Source organism: Eumetopias jubatus, unplaced genomic scaffold (assembly GCF_037043125.1).
Source record: "Eumetopias jubatus isolate StellerSeaLion01/CBP00866 unplaced genomic scaffold, mEumJub1_p1.0 scaffold_2, whole genome shotgun sequence".
Lineage (NCBI taxonomy): Eukaryota > Metazoa > Chordata > Mammalia > Carnivora > Otariidae > Eumetopias > Eumetopias jubatus.
This window is the reverse complement of record NW_028274808.1, coordinates 162359960-162372465: the sequence shown is the minus strand read 5'-3', so window position 1 is coordinate 162372465 and position 12506 is coordinate 162359960. Positions and strand designations below refer to the sequence as shown.

Here is a 12506-nt window from a genome sequence, read left to right as displayed (position 1 = left end):
AAGTATGTTTGTGAGCAGTGGAGGGGCCGCAGGACAGGAAGGGGAATGAGGACAGAGGATCTATTTGTGGTTAAGAGAGAGGTGAGGACTAACTCCCTACTGGACCATGAGGAGCACTGTAAAAAGTGTCATGGAATGATATACCAAAAAAAAACAAAAAAAAAACAAAAAACGAAAGCAGAAACACTGAAAAACTAGACTGTCTTGAAATTATCACCAAAATATGATGGGACATTGAGTTAGAACAATATTTATTACCTATAAAAATTGCATGAAGAAGAAGATGGAGGTAGCTTCCCCATTCCACCTTCACACTGTGATCAATGATCAGATCAGTCAAAAGGATCACGGCTATGTTACACCTGTGACAAATGAGAATGCTATCAATGTCCTATCAGAGTAAGCCTGGAGAAAATCTTATGCCAGTTACTTGAAGACTTGAACAAAGTATTTTATGGAAAAATACAACTTCTCAAGAAAAAAAGAAGAAAAGAAATATAGCTGAAGAAACCATTAAGTGATAGTTTTAGAGAAAACATTACCTGCTAAGGGCTCCCCCAAGTCAAGGGCCATAATTTCTTCATCTTCGACCCTGACACCTAGCACGCACACTGCTTGCCCCATAGTAGGTGTTCAGTACGTGTTTGATACGTTAATAAATTTTGAAAGAATGTGGTAACTGTTCTATTGTGACTTTGCTAAGTAGAATTCAGTTTAACACAATTCAAAATAATAGTGCCTAGTGCCATAAAATATTTTTCAGATGTAGTAACTGGGTCCCAGAAAGGTCAAGTAACTATGCCAGACACCCAGAAAAGCAGCAGCAGAAGTAGATTTAATAATATTAATTGTAAACAGAATTCTGAGTTTGTAGATTTCTTAAACTCTAAACACATGGATCTCATTTGTTGCAGTATCAAACGAAAGAAATGGCTTTTTATTCCATGTTGTCAGATAGCATAAAGAAAGCTGAAGGTGTTAAGCAGCAATTTGGCTCATATGAAATAGGAATGATGCTGTAGTCCACCTGTGAAGAGGTAATCCAGGTGATGACGTTTCAGGCAAGTAATCCACCAGTGGTGACCAGCAGCCTCCAGCTGGTGGGAAGGGTAGTGGCTCTCCTTGATTATGCTCCATCACTTTCAGTCGCCAATTAGAATAAAGTGGCATTGAATCACCTATCAAAATAAAATGATCTCATTTTCTACACCATCTATTTTCTGCCAACATAAGCAAACTCTAGTAAGACACCAACTATTTATAGCATTGGAAAGTGATAAAAAATAACTTCCCACTCTTTTGACATAGGTCTGCTAGGAAGACCTGGGTACAAATATTATCAAGTCAAGCAAATCAGAGAGAGAAAGAGCTATCAATTCAGGTTCCATCATCTATATCAAAGCAAAACTACACTTGCACTCCGTTAAGATTCCAGAATTGATGTCCAAGCCATGAAACCACATCATAGGTGAAGCTGCCTTGTAACAAGGGCCTTCTGGTAAGTTACTCAATTCTAAATTTCCTGAGATAGGGTCAACACAAACCCATCTTAAAAGGAAATCTGCTCTACCGCAGTGGGGCTGCAGGGTGTAATAAAAAATGACATCAGGAAATGTGAATTCTGTGTGACATGGGTAAGTCACTTAACCTCTCTGGACCTCAGTTCCATCATGTGCAAAGTGAGGAGATTGGACCAGATTATCTTCAGGGTCCCTTCCCCAGTCTGAAGGCTGGTGCTATTCCACTCTACCCCAGTGTTAGAGTGAGACTCGGATAGACATTCACTTTGCAATTGCAAGGGAGAACTTTTCAGTAAAATGTGAATCCACAGAAAAAGAGCAAACCTGTTAAAAAGAAAGCAGGCTGTAGCCAGTGTCTACGATGATTCTCAAGAACCAATTCTTATGTTCCTTTTGATTTATCTGTAAGGGAACCTATGCTTTGAAAACAAATTTCCCCCATTCATGCCGCTTCTTAAAATCAGGACATTTCAGATTATGTTGGAACACCACCACTGGCAGTTAAATACTCTTCTTAAAAACAATTTATCAGAAAAATATATTCACTGACATCAATATAATAATTAATAATACGCCTTGCCATTGTAGTTATAAAAAACATGTGGAATTTATTACTTTTTTCTTCTTCATAAGATCCTCCAGAGCTGCTACTGTATCGAGATTCTAGTCTGTGATGTTGACGATTTAAGTGACTGCTTAGTCCACTGTAGATGTCTAGGTGCACATAGCTACGGGAATGATCGTGGCAGTTAGTCACAGTTCATGGTAAAATGGTATTTGTACTTTCGGTTTCACTTTCTACGTTTAAAAAAGAACACAGTACATAAAATATTAACAAAAGCTTCCTATGATATATCTTAATTCCCACCTTACAGTTCAAAAGCTTAAGCTTTTAAGTCAATTATTTCTACCTGAAGACTTTTCCTATATTGTGGTAATAATGCTCTGGTGAAACCTAGCTTATAAAAAACAGGCAGAGTAAATAGCCATTTAGAAAAGTCTAAAAATGTAAACGACACAAAAAGAGACTGGACATACTCAATCTATTCATCCATTAGAGCACATAAAGGGATCTAGCATGTCAGCATTCTGATGATAAAACATTTAATGTAGCAAATTTCCAAAACGGAAATATATTTCTTCACATTCAATGAAATATATGCTGCAATGCAGAAATGACCATTTATTCTGATAATACTATCTGTCAAACTGAAAGGCTAATGAAGAACAGAGAGGTACTTACCTCTCTTCAATATTCTCTTTAATGGGCTTATTATCAGGATTGCCATCTATGGGAGCTACCATTGTATTGCTACTGGAAGTAGTTCCTGCAATCAGAAATAAAATAGTTATCTGTGAACTTAAAGCCTGGGATAACTCAGCAAGAACAAGGATTTCAAAATTACAGATGTTAAAACTCTACTACAATGAGAGCAAGGCGATTTTTAAAAAGGAATGTACTCCTAATGACCAAGAGGGAAAGGAGACAACAGCAACTAAATTCTAGATGCTGGAAAACAAATGGACAAGAAGTAATTCAGCTTTGAGAAGGCCGAATCTTAAAGCTGGTAGTGGGGGAAACCAAGAAGCTTCTATATCTATACTGCTGAACCTCCAAGACTCAGGAATTAGCAGCACTGAGTACCTCTGGGAGTAGGGGTTGAAAGTGTTGCTAAAATGGCAGGCTTGACTGAAAATCTATTTCAGAGGTAGTTGGTCCCCACGATCTATGCCCCTCCCTCTTGTAACTGGGTAGCTGTTTCTCTCGACTTCCAGAAATCTTTTCTTTTTTCAAGTTTACTCATTTAAGTAATTTCTATACCCAACATGGACCTCAAACTCATGACACCGAGATCAAGAGTTATATATTCTTCCAACTGAGCCAGCCAGGCACCCCCAGGAATCTTTTCTGATAAGAGTAAATCAAAGATTTCTGGGCGAGGGCACATTATATACAGCTGAAGGAGGAAGGACTTTATTGAGAATAGGGAGATGGAGGGAAAATACCAACAAAATTTGAGATTATATCCCCTTGAAAGCTTCTCACCCCATGGGGCTACCAGAAGGCTTGAAGACGATGTTGTGTGTGTGTCTATCTGTGGATTCTTTGTATTTGTACATACAGCCCTACAACCTCTACTTTGGGTAGATGACTAGTAGAGTTTTGTCTGGGGAATCTGATTAGTCCAAGAGAAGAGACCTACAGACACTTTCATCAATGAAATCATCGTACAACACATGACAAAGTCAACAAGCTCCATTTATATCTACAAAACATCCAATCAACTTTTCAATATTCCACTCTTTATCAAAAAACAGATCTAGAATTGGTAGGCTTTTGAGGAAAGCTTTTACTAAGACAAATCAAAACAGAGCAATATAGAGAAAACAGGCTCTTCTGCTGGGAGAAGAAAGTCAGATATAAAAGATAGTCCAACCATGAAACATGAATAAGGTGCTCTTAAAAAAAAAATTAATTTAAAAACACACTCTTCGGAATTAACATTCTGGCAAATAAGAAAAACTGAGAAAGTAGAACAAAAGGAGCTAAAAGATGAAAATAAATGACAAAAAATAAATTATAAAAGATTCCTAATTATACGGATGTTATTAACAGGCCAGAAACATTCAATATAAACTGACAAATAATTTTCATGGAAATGTAATCTAAAACAGTCCCGATATTATGCTGATTTTCAATGGAAGTTATTCCCTCAGGGACACAGTTTCTTCAACTGAAAATATTACAATAATTATATCTGTATATACATATAACACTCACAAATAATTACAATATGAAATTACAGAGTAAGTCAGTAAGTAAGCCTTTTCTATATTTAACACACTAAGTTTATTTGTTACAAAATGCTTCTTGTATAAAGATATATAAATCTATATTCTGGTTCCAAACACATATGTATAAGTATGTTTCCCTCTGTAATACTAAGAACCCTTCCATTGTCAAACCTCTTTACTCCTATGAGGATTTAAGAAGTCTTGTCAAGTTAATTCCCACACGACTCACGTCTGCTTTTGTGTTTCTTGATGCTATGATGAATAGTTATGTAAAGCTTCTCTTTTGAGACAAAGTTATCAGTTTTAAGTGACTTCTTACCTGAGGTGACAGAAGGGATTTTGCAGCTGGAAGTGATGCGGTAATACGGGGGGTTGTCCATGTGCGTGACGCCTGAGCTGACAGGATCGGTCAGCTGCAGCTCACTCACCAGCTCTTCCAGCAACTGCATTGTTTTGTCTCTACCTAAATAGACAATAACTTTCTTCACCTGTCACAAGAGAAAATCGTTCAGAAAAGAAAAAGCACAATTTTTATTTCATAAACTTGTCTTGAAGATTTTCTCAGATAAGATCAATTTGAAATGGTAGATGAATTAAGCACAACTCAAATTTGAACACTGATCCACAATAAGACATTAACCGGCTTTATAAATAGGTCTTCCCTCTGGCCCTCAGCATTATATTTAGTTGGGATGACTTGACTGTTTAATGGTTTCCGCATTATCTACTTCTTTACTATTTTGCCTTTTTTTTTTTTTTAAGAAAAGCAAAAGATAATTGCTTTCCTATAAATCAGTGTCTTTTTAATGGGCAGATCTCAATTAATAATATCATCCCAAATTTCCTCAGACTTCAAACACAGGATTTTTTATTCTGCTTCCCCTATTAATTCTCTATTTAACCCAGCAGGTACAGAGTAGTGATTAAAAGCAAGGAATTAGAACTAAATTGGAACCCAAACCACACAGCCTGGATTGGAGTGTAGACACTTGGTAGTTATGCGATTGGACAGTTACTCTCGGTTTTCTCTTCTGCAAAATGGGGCCAATAGCACGTATTTCATACAGTTGTTAAGATTAAATAAGATTTAATAAAGCACTTTAAGCATGCCTAGCACGTAGTATGAGTTAAATAAGTGAAAAAAAATTTTCAGTAGTACACATTCTGTATGTAAGTAATATGTATTAATGAATCGCTTACTAACTGATCAGCCTATCTCTTTTTTTTCTTTGTAGTTTAATCCTTGCGACTCAAAAAATGTGGTCCTGCCAGCATAGGCATCATCACCAGGAGCTGCTAGAAATACAGAATCTCAGGATCCAACCCCCAGAGCCAGAACCAGATACCCTGGTGATTCACCTGCACACAGACAACTGAGCAACTCTGCTTTACGTGACCCCTGGGCAAATCTTTTTTTTAGAGAGTGGGGGCAGGGCAGAGGGTGAGGGAGAGAAAGAAAGAATCTCAAGCAGACTCCCCACTGAGTGCAGAGTCTGACTTGGGGCTCTATCCCAGGACCCATGATCCCAGATCATGACTGGAGTTGAAATTAAGAGTTAGCCACCTAAACAACTGAGCCACCCAGGCGCCCCACCCCTGGGCAAATCTTAAAACATGCTTTATTATATCATACCAGAAGTCTTACAATGATTACCCACGGATAACTGACCTACACACAGCTCTGTATCTATCCAACCTGCTTTAACTATTTGCTAATTCTCTGTTCTCAGATTCAGTCACTGCTGACCCTACCAGGTGCATTCTTGCCTCCGTGCCGCCCCCCCAACCCCTAACTCTAATCCTGTTAATCTTCAAGCCCCAGCCTCACCCCAGCTGTACTGCCTTCTCCACAAAGTGGGAATTCACTCTAAGTGACAGAGCTAATGGCTGCCCAACATTGAAGAAGTTATTCTTCTCTGTGCCCTGTTTTATTCATGTGTAAAACTGCTGTGATCTTCACACACTCAGATCTGAGAATTCAATGAAACAATGTAGATGAGGTGCTTATATCATACCTGGCCTATAACAAGTGATTAAGAATGATAATTAAGAAATTATGATTGTCATTAAAAATAGCTCCTTTTCTAAGTTCCTGGGAAATGGTTATTCCCTGAATTTCATCTTGGCTTCATGGTGCCTGTTTCTTCTTCCAGCGCAACTCATGCATTCATCCATCCAATTAACAGGTACCTTCTATGTGCCAGGCACTATTCCAGGCTCTGGGAAGACAGCAATGAACCAAACAGACAAAATTCCTGCTCTGGAGGACAGAATCTACTGCACTGACTGAAGCAAAGGCAACAAGGCGAAGAGGTAAAACATATGTTTGGTGATGACAAGTGCTGGGAAAATCAATGAAGCAGGAAAAGGAAAGAAAAGTACGTGTTGGGACAGGGCATCTGCAGTCTTCGATAGGATGACCAGCAAAGGTCTCAGTGAGAAGGACATTTGAGGAGAGATCTGAGGGAGGGAGCAAGGTGGCTATTTAGGTAAAGACAGGGGGGTGTGCAAAGGCCCCAAGGTGGGAAGGCCACAGAGCAGGGCAGCAAGGGGATCCGCATGGCCTCAGGCAGGGGGCATGAGGGAGAACATTAGGAGCTGAGCTCAGAGAGGTGAGGTGGGACTTTGTTGTTTCATACCACAGCCGCCTTTCTCTAACAGCTTCTCAGTGAGTATTACCCTGAGGCATGCAACAGTCACGGTAACTCGGGCAATGCTAGGTCAGGCAAAGCTACTGAACGGTTTGTTTAAAGTAGGACCTGTAAGAACTTTGACAGCAACGTTCTGCACGGCTATTCTTCTGCGGTTAGGAGACAGTACCAAGGTGTGGACACCGATGTGTGTACACACATGTGTGTATCTGTGCACCTGTGCAGATCCAGTTGAACCCTCATGTTTCGTAGTCTCATGTTATCTTCCACTTGAGCAGATGTAAGTATTGCTTTCCCTTCTAGAAGGTAAAGACTGTGACATTCTTCATTGCATACCTCTTCCTATGTTTTCCCTTGCTTCTGGAAGCCATCGGCACAATTCTACATGTACTGAGCTCTCTCACTCACCATTCTGCTCTAATATCTAGCCTAGCAGAAAGCATAAACACTCTCAATTTTGTGGTCTCAATTCTAGATCACTGCCTCTCGAGGATCATCTCCAATCCTCTCAGAGAGCCATGTTCCTCGGTTATTCACGGTCAGTACTCTGCAATTTTCCTCTGTAGCTCTTACCAAGACTGCATTTTATTAACTTACTGATTTATTCACTAAATACATTAGGTGAAGGTTCAAAGAATAAAATTTCCATCACCCATCGGACTGAAAGGCCCAGAACCTAGAAGAGCACCTGGCCTGTGATCAAGGCCAGACGGTATGGGTTGAATGAAGCAACGAACAAAGGCATGTGTGATTTGCTGGCAGGGTCCTCACTGTGGGCCTTGCTTTGTTTCTGCTGCCCTCCTGCTGCCCATACTCTGGTACTACAAGAAACCGGGTAAGTTTTACTAAAAAAAAAAAAAAAAAAAAAGAAAAAGAAAAAGAAAAAACTAAATGAACCTGAATACATACGTAAGGCAAGAGGCTTGGTTCACTATTCACTCCACAAATGCTGATCAGAAAGTGCAAAATGATTTTCAGGTTTTTCGGCCAGCCATCTGCAAGCGTGGTCCACACGTTCTCCACCTCCGACCAGGCCAGCCCATCCCCGTACTAGATGCAGGGCACACAACGCATACTTCAGTGAGGATTGCTTATTAAATACCCAACTTGTCACACCATGAAATACTAGAAAATCGGTTTTTAAGAGACAGCTTAATTCTTTTCCGAGCTCTAGAGCAATAATCATTTCTTTCAACAAATCTAAACATAAATATATCATTAATCATCTACGATATTCTCTCCTCCCCCAAGAACATATTTTGGATCTACTAATAAGTGTTCTAAAGGAAGGAATTTGGTTCTTTTCAAACAAGTATCTGTTTGATTATCACAGGATGATCTGATCTCTTCATCTATTTCTAACCTTTTGACTCCTCTTAATAATTCTGTGCAGCAACTGTGAACACAAGCCCCACTTTACCTTTGCCGTCATGTACATTAGATTATTCAAAACCATCGCAGTGGCCTGTGGAGATCCCCAGCCTTCTCCTCGCAACCAGCGCCTGCTGGTCACCATAAGTTCTCGGTCTTTTAAGGAGTCATCTTCATCTTCCTCATGCCGCCTTGCTGTGGGCAAAGGTCTTAGATCTACCAACTCAATGTTGTTCATCCACGGTAAGAGATAGTGCAGCATTACTTGCCTCCCAGCAGGGTGAGCCGTCTGAATTCTCTGGCTTATCTCTGTCATTAAAAACAAGCCACAAGAGGAAACAACCGGTATCATTTCCATTTCCTTTGATTTGTAATTAACCTCTGGTAAGATATGAGATCCTGACCAGGGGAGAGGTGGTATGTGGGGGAGCTGGGGCCCCAGCAACGGCAATGACCTCCCTCAGGGAGACAGGGTCTCTTGAGAAGGAGGCCTAGGAACACGAATACTTAAGATGGAAGAAACGAATCCACCAAAAGTGACAGAAAAGGAATAGCTCACAGTGGAAGGAAAACCAGGAAATAAATGTCTAGAAATCAAGATAGCTCAGGATTCAAAGAAATGTAAGGTGACTAACATTAATTGCTTGGCAAGGTAGCAAACAGACTGAAGACCAAAAGCTGATGATTAGATTTAGCAGTTAGGAAGTCTTCAGTTAAGTTCACAGAGAGGAAACTCACGCTGATGGAGTCTGAAGGTCATTTATGAAGATGCACAAGGGCTGAGAACATGGAAAAAGTGAATGTGGATACTCAAGGCAGGTAAAGGGATGGGGGAACGGGTCAGAAGTGGGTGTAAAGGCGGAAAAGGATGGGAAGAGCCAGGGAGCTGAAAACATTTAAAAATTACCACAATTGGTCCCAGAGTAAGGAAGGAGCAGGACCGTCAAATTTCAAAGTGGGCAAAGTTTCTATTGACAAGCTGTCCCATACAATCCTTAACAAACACTCTGCTCATCTTGCCTTGGAAACAGTAAAAGTGAAAACTGCACTGAGCAGGCTTACAGGCTATATTTTGGTTTAGGAAGACCATTTAAAGCAAGGAGTTATAATTAGCTGATCCTAACGACAAGAGTACCTGAAGACAGAAGTGAAGGACAAGGCGAGGGAGCTGGGGGCATGGCTACACGTCCCAGCTGCCCTTGCCACCAATTTCTTGAGCTCCGAGACTCTGCTGGACTGCTCTGCTTGCTCTGTGGAAGACTGGAGCAGCAGCCCAGCAGAGGATCGGTGATCCAGGCAACCACTGCTCCACACTGATAACCACCCACACTGATCCCGGGCTGTCGGGACTGTTGCGAAAACGGAAGGGGCATGATCCCTGCTGTCTATCGGTGCAAACCAAACAGCTAAACTGCTTTAAGAACTAAATGTTGGAGGAATTTAAACAGATTTCTCCTCATTCAGGTCAGTGAGGGATGAGAAACTATTTCTACTGCTGAAATGGGTGCTGTGGAAAGACGCTCAAAGGAGGCTAAGGTCACTAAATCTTGAGGCCAAATGAAAGAAAGGATCCGTGGCAGAATCTTGTCATCTCCTGGATGCCCATTTTGGTGCATGTCCAATTCTCAGACTAAAATAAGATCTCGCTACAAGTGAAAGGCAGAAAAACTACCTAAGTGTTCTGTGTTAAAATTAAGTCTTCAGTAAAAGGACAAAGCACTCTAAGAGCACATACAATAGTGTGTTCATCGGGCGGAAGGTTAAACTAAAGTTTAAACAAAAATTGTCCTAAATCTGAGTCCTGGGAAATCCACATAGAGAGGATATCTTGCCTGACACATAGTCCCGCCATTTTAGAAACCCCTGGAAGGAACTGTCATTGGCCCAAGAAAAGGAAATGGGAACAGAAAGCAATGTGGGATCCTAGCAGTTTTGCTCAAGGTAGTGCAGGACCCTCCCCTATGATGAGAGGCGTTACTTATAGAAAGAAACCTAGAACTAATGATGTAATGTATAGTGATTAACATAACAATAAAAAATTAAAAAAAAAGAGAAAGAAACCTGTATCTTTATCCCTGCCCATTTTTATTATTAAAGACAGACCAATACACAAGATAAAATATGTACTAGAACACTTAGGAAGTTCTGTGTCTACCCAAGAAACATCTTTAAATTGCATGTGAAGCCCCTTTTTTTCTCCCTTGCCCTGGGGTGGAGAAGGGAAGGCAAAGTGAGAAGCCTTGGAAAGACTACATTAGTAAGAAATCTATATACCATGATAGAGTAGTATTAAACATTCTTACTAAAGGAAAAAATTTTCTTACATAAAGCCATGTTCTGTTTTGAATCAACCTCCAATTTCTTATATTTAAAATTTCCTAAAAGTAGTTTTTTAGAAAGGATTGCTAAAGAAAACCCACTGACCGGTTCAACGATTATACCTGAGAATATGGCAAGAGTTAGCTCAGGATAGGCCCTTGCCAATTCCTCGGACAACTGATAGTATGAAACCGAATACAGATGCGGTAGCGGAGACAGCTGGCTGAGTACTCCATCTGTTCTCTGAACTTCCAATTTGTGTGCATAGCGAAACATCTTCGGTTCCAGGATCTGCAGGAATGTAGATTCAAGATTTTATGAGTCCTCTAAATTTCAGCTACAATTGAAAAATAAAATCTTCTCCTAAGAATTATTCCAGCTTACAAATTATATAGTTACGCATATTGTAAAGTATTTCAGGTGTTAATTTCTAATTCCCAGGAATGTTTGCAAAAGATCTGTAACTGTTTAGAAGGCTTTATACTCCTTGTACTTAATTCCAATGGTTTGGGTTAGTAGCATAGTCTGAGAATGACTTTAGCAACTTAATATACAATTACGTAAAGAAGATTTACCACTTTCCAATTCAAAAACAGAATTACATAAAACAAGTGAAAAAAAAACCCTCAAACAGATCTTGGTTAAATACAGATTAAATGTGGAATATGAGCAAAAAATTATTTTAACATTGCACTATGTAAAGATACAGCACTGAACCTTCTTCTTAATTAATAAAGACATGAGGGTATAATTCCCAAGATGGCGGCTACCAGCATCAGTACCACATCAAACCCTCTGGAAAAATCAACATGTACTTGAATCTTAACTTGGTTAAGAGTGAAGAACCTCATCCTATTACCAATTAGTTAGATACTGTAAAATAATGCTACCTCCATGCTTGGTAAGTTAACTTTCTAGGTTTTCTTGGTCTAATAAAGAAAAACTGTACAAGCACATCATAAAAGGGCTAATTACTTTTTACCTGGTTCTCAAAAGAACATTTAGCTCACATTATTCTTATCTGCTGGACAGAAATAGTTCCATGCACACGGAGGCCCTCACCACTCCATTTTTATTTGTACACACACTGGCGCATACAGGTGTGTATGTGGGAGTATATACCTAAGCCCTCTGTAATGCATTTCTGAACAGTCTATATTATTTGTAGACTTGAGTGACCCATATTATCTTTGTCTTTTTTCTTTTAAGATTTATTTATTTATTTGACAGAGACAGAGCGAGAGCACAGGCAGGGGGAGCAACAGGCCGAGGGAGAGAGAGAGAAGCAGACTCCCCAAGGAGCAGGGAGCCAGATACAGGGCTGGATCCCAGAGTCCTGGGATCATGACTTGAGCCCATGGCAGATGCTTCACCGACTGAGCCACCCAGGCACCACTTATCTTCGTCTTCTATTTTTAATGATAATCAGGAATTGATGCCATGCCTTCCTATTAAAAATAAAGTCCAGGGGCTCCTGGATGGGACTGTCAGTTAAGCGTTTGACTCTTGGTTTCGGCTCAGGTCGTGATCTCAGGGTCATGAGATCAAGCCCTGCACTGGACTTTCGCACTGAGCACAGAGTCTGCTGGAGTTTCTCTCTCCCTCTCCCTTTGCCCCTCCCCACCTTGCACTCTCTCACACTTTCTCTCTAAAATAAATAAATCTTAAAAAAAAAAAGCTAAATATTTATATGCCTCATTAAATCATCAATAAGTATTATTTTAACATTTGCTTACAAACCTGTAAAAGTTGCATAGCAACTTCATAGATACTTCGAGAAGAATCAGCTGCTTTAAACAGTATCAGATTTAGGAGCATCACTGTGTCACACTGATAATCCCTAGGGACA

General features: G+C 39.9%; 1 protein-coding gene across 5 annotated transcripts in view; it reads right to left on the bottom strand.

The window, feature by feature from the left end:
• The window catches only part of FRYL (FRY like transcription coactivator), a 251245-nt gene that overhangs the window by 56119 nt on the left and 182620 nt on the right, over positions 1 to 12506 (bottom strand). For all 5 annotated transcript variants that reach the window (XM_088021180.1, XM_088021179.1, XM_028100519.2 and 2 more), the window contains 9 exons: positions 12398 to 12497; positions 10780 to 10948; positions 8388 to 8647; positions 7877 to 8017; positions 4636 to 4804; positions 2764 to 2848; positions 2136 to 2248; positions 1028 to 1178; positions 259 to 362 (listed from right to left, as the gene is read on the bottom strand). In XM_088021180.1, the coding sequence (XP_087877306.1) occupies positions 259 to 362; positions 1028 to 1178; positions 2136 to 2248; positions 2764 to 2848; positions 4636 to 4804; positions 7877 to 8017; positions 8388 to 8647; positions 10780 to 10948; positions 12398 to 12497 (1292 nt within the window). The remainder of the gene's footprint in view (positions 1 to 258; positions 363 to 1027; positions 1179 to 2135; positions 2249 to 2763; positions 2849 to 4635; positions 4805 to 7876; positions 8018 to 8387; positions 8648 to 10779; positions 10949 to 12397; positions 12498 to 12506) is intronic.